The 3,733-nt window shown below is 55.6% G+C and overlaps 1 protein-coding gene across 1 annotated transcript; it reads right to left on the reverse strand.

Moving 5' to 3' along the window:
- Positions 1–2,659: 2,659 nt before the first annotated feature.
- Positions 2,660–3,294, reverse strand: RPS29 (ribosomal protein S29). The gene is made up of 3 exons (XM_030007316.2): positions 3,103–3,294; positions 2,865–2,964; positions 2,660–2,780 (listed from the first exon to the last, which is right to left on the reverse strand). The coding sequence occupies exons 1-3, from the start codon at positions 3,162–3,164 to the stop codon at positions 2,772–2,774; spliced, it is 171 nt and encodes a 56-aa protein (XP_029863176.1). The 5' UTR covers positions 3,165–3,294; the 3' UTR covers positions 2,660–2,771.
- Positions 3,295–3,733: the final 439 nt, after the last annotated feature.

Raw genomic sequence — 3,733 nt, forward strand, 5'->3', positions numbered from 1 at the left:
CAGAGGCACTGCGCAATTGCAGGGTGTGGATCACACTCTCCTTGCCAGAGGAGAAGCTGAAATCTCTCAAATACAAAGCTGGCGTCACATCCACTCCTTGAATTTCATGCTTCTGCCCAGTTATCCTCGTCCATAGAGCCCAAGCAACAGCTTAACCGAGTGCTACCAGCTCCTCCGCCTCGGCGGCTCCCCAGCAGCGTTCACAGCGATTCTCACCAGCCGCTGAGAAACCAGCTTTTGCACCACAGCTCCCCATTCTCTGCTGGGGATCGGGAGCAGCCAGCAGCAAAGCTGACCGGTTTACTCGCTTCCTTGAAAAAGAACGAATCAGATTGTAACACGGGTTAAAATAATGCTTAAGAACAAAAGACTCTTCCCCCATGAGAGTCCTCCTAACATAAGAAATTCAGTAACTGGTTAGAAAGGCAATTAGTGCTTTCTGGTTTTTTAGAATCACACTGACGCCAAACAAACAAACCCCATAGGATTCAACTCTGTGTATCAGCAGAAATTGGGGGGGGGGGGGAATCACCAGAGGAACTAAATATTTATTTATTTATTTTGTGTAGAAGCTCACCTTTACACTGAGGTTTCCAGCGATTTAACCATTTCTCATTCAAAGAGAATAACAGGACCAACAGCATCCTCCAGCTGCAGCAAGGCTGACCCTTGCCCAGACCAGCACCAAACCTGGATGAGCACCAGAGCTCCCCAAGCGACCCCAAATCTGCATCCCTGCATGCCACGCAGGGCTGGCTTTGGTCGCAGGAGCTGCCAAAAAGAGCTGTTTGCTCACCGTCACCCTCCCAGACTACAGCAGGCATACCACGGCTGGTCAGCGCTTCCACGCACGACGGTCTGCATGACATTTTGAGAACTGGTGCGTTACCAGAATGCAGAAACCCCTGCAGAAGTCTCCTCAGTCTAATATTGCCTCAAGGCAAAGGGAAGATGGAAATCCTCTGAGCAAAACAGCCCCATACAGTTACCTTTTAATTTTTGTATCAGGCTTTATTAATTTATCTTATTTAGCGTCCTAGGACTAGCTGTCCTTTCCCTGGAGCTAGCTGTGGGTTTTGCCACCTTGAAATGAAGCCATGGCAGCAGCTGTTAGGACAATAATAGCACATTTTCCCCCCAATGTAGGTATTAACCCAGCTAGCTGCTTTAACTCACATTTTCACATTTGTTTTGTGTTACTTAGCAAGTATTTTTCCAAGTTTCATTAGTTTCAGGTAATTCCTAAACCACCATTGCCAACTGATCACAGCAGCATGCAGTTCAGCACAAGTTTACCCAGCCAGCTGGGGAAAAAGCAGCTCGCTGAGCTCTGTGCTGTTACTGCTAACCCACAGCGTTATCCCCACAGCCCTGCAGCTTTCGCTGCAAACACACCTCAAACCCCTGCTCAGCTGCTGCATGTCCCCAGAGGTTCCTCGCGGGAAGTTTGACGTTAAAGCTCACAGAAGGCCAAAAGTTGTGATGTCAGGCACACCTAGCTGCTTCCAGCAGCTCAGTGCTGAGCTCACGCTCTGCTTCCATCACCACAGAAACCAGAACAGGCTCTGTGACGGGAAGGTACAGCAGCACTCGCCAAGGACAAGGGTACAGTGCCCTCTTTGCCTCGGCGGAGGCTTCACCACCACACAGGATAAACACTCCAGCCACCAGGCCAGCCTGTAAGTTTATGCCCATTCCCTCCTCACCACCTCATCTTGTTCTGTTTAATTTAATAGCCTGTGGGACAAAAAAAGGCTATTAGGGATGCCCAAACTAGACACAGAGCAGTCACCTGGGAGGGATCAGCCCATTTGCCATTTCAGGCACAATCAAAATATTCATCTGGTCAGTAATCTCACAGAGAGAAGCGTAGCTTCAGCAGAGCTGCTCCAAAACCAGCCTGAAGAGCACGACAGCACCCACTTTTAATGCCCTTAGAGGGAACCAGAAGGCTCAACTCCAGGCCTTTGGCACACTCTACAAGCATTTCTTTGCCCAACTCTCTTCAGGCCTACCGTACCACAACCTTTAAGTGGCTGGAGACCTCAGAAAATGCCAGATGAAGTGGAAGGGGTGCATGGCTCCAACCATATTTTGCTTCCTTCAGAGGAAGGAGGAGGTTTGGACTGCACACCGCATCACACACACGCTCCACTAAACATCTGCCACTGGCTCAGGCTGTCCTCACCTTATCTTGTTTTGACATCGGTTTTAACTTTCCCCACAGCCTGAAGCACTAGACCTCCTAAAAAGCGAGGAAGGCTTGGGCACAAAGTTCGAGATACAGCTCCACACCGGAGGTGTTACATCATCACCATTTTCTACATTAGCAAGAGCAGAGGTTGCCAGGATCTGACCCAAGCAAGTCCGTCATGACTGGCAGCTGCACTCCAGCAGACTGCCTGGCCGTTCACCTACCAGTCACTTTAAGCAGACCATTCTACTGCTCTGCTTGCAAACCTGAAGGCTCAGTGGCATCGCACAAGCATCAGCACTCTTGAGGCCACCTGGTTTTGTGTGGGAAAGCTACGGACGGCAGGGCAGGCTCATTTAGGCCTGTCCCCAGTGCAGCACCCACCCCTCCGAGAGGGCCACTGCCAAGGAGCAGACGCCCTGTACCCATTAGAACCTTTACAAAAGGCAAATGCACACACGTCAGTCGGGCAGAGAGACTATTTATTCAGTAGGGCTGCGCGGAGATGCTGCAGATGCGTCAGGGAGGCCGAGGGAAGCCCCGGGAGCTTCTGGCAACAGCCTCATCCTCCCGGCGCTCAGTCCAGCTGCAAGAGAGCGAGAAAAGCGAGAGGAGTCAGCGGGAAACGGCACACCCGCCCCTCCCGCCCGGCCCCGGTGCCGGCGCTCACCTTGATAAAACCGATGTCCTTGGCGTACTGGCGGAAGCACTGCCGGCACATATTCAGACCGTACTTGCGAATGAGGCCGTGGCGGTTGGAGCAGACGCGGCTGTGAGGGAAGAAGGAAAGCAAGGCCGGTCAGGACGGTATTGGCGGGGCGGGGTAGGGAGGAGAGAGAGACCGAGGCAGCTGCGGCGGCCCAGGGGCCCCAAAGACCACCCGGACGGCCCCCGGGGCGCGTACTGACCAGGAGCGGGAGCCCTGGCCGAATTTCCTGGGATGGCTCCAGTAGAGCTGCTGGTGCCCCATGCTGCCTGCTGCGCGCCTGGCTGCGAGAGGAAGATGGCGGCTGGCGCATGCGCTAATCAACCCTGTCCCGCATCCCGGCCTGCACCGCGGCCGAGGCGGGGGGCGGCGCCTGCGCAGAAGCGTCCCCCGCTCCCTCGCTCGCTCTCCCCCCCCCTCCCCTCCGCGGCGTGACGTCAGCGCTGTGCCGGCAGTAGAGGCGGCAGCGCGGGGCGGTGAGCGCCGGGCGCGGTGGCGCGTGCCTGTAGTCCCAGCTACTCGGGAGGCTGAGCCCGCCGGATCGCTTGAGCCCAGGAGTTCTGGGCTGCAGTGCGCTATGCCGAGCGGGCGTCCGCGCTAAGGCCGGCATCAATATGGTGAGTCCCGGGGAGCCGGGGGACACCAGGTTGACTAAGGAGGGGTGAACCGGCCCAGGTCGGAGACGGAGCAGGTCAAAGCTCCCGTGCCGGTCAGTAGCGGGATCGCGCCTGTGAATAGCCACTGCAGCGTAGCCTGGGCAACACAGAGAGACGCGGGTTCCTTTTGCCCCACCCGCCCCCGCGCTTTTGCTTACGCCGCCGGCCGGGCGCCGG

Source organism: Aquila chrysaetos, chromosome 2 (genome assembly GCF_900496995.4).
Source record: "Aquila chrysaetos chrysaetos chromosome 2, bAquChr1.4, whole genome shotgun sequence".
NCBI classification, from domain to species: domain Eukaryota; kingdom Metazoa; phylum Chordata; class Aves; order Accipitriformes; family Accipitridae; genus Aquila; species Aquila chrysaetos.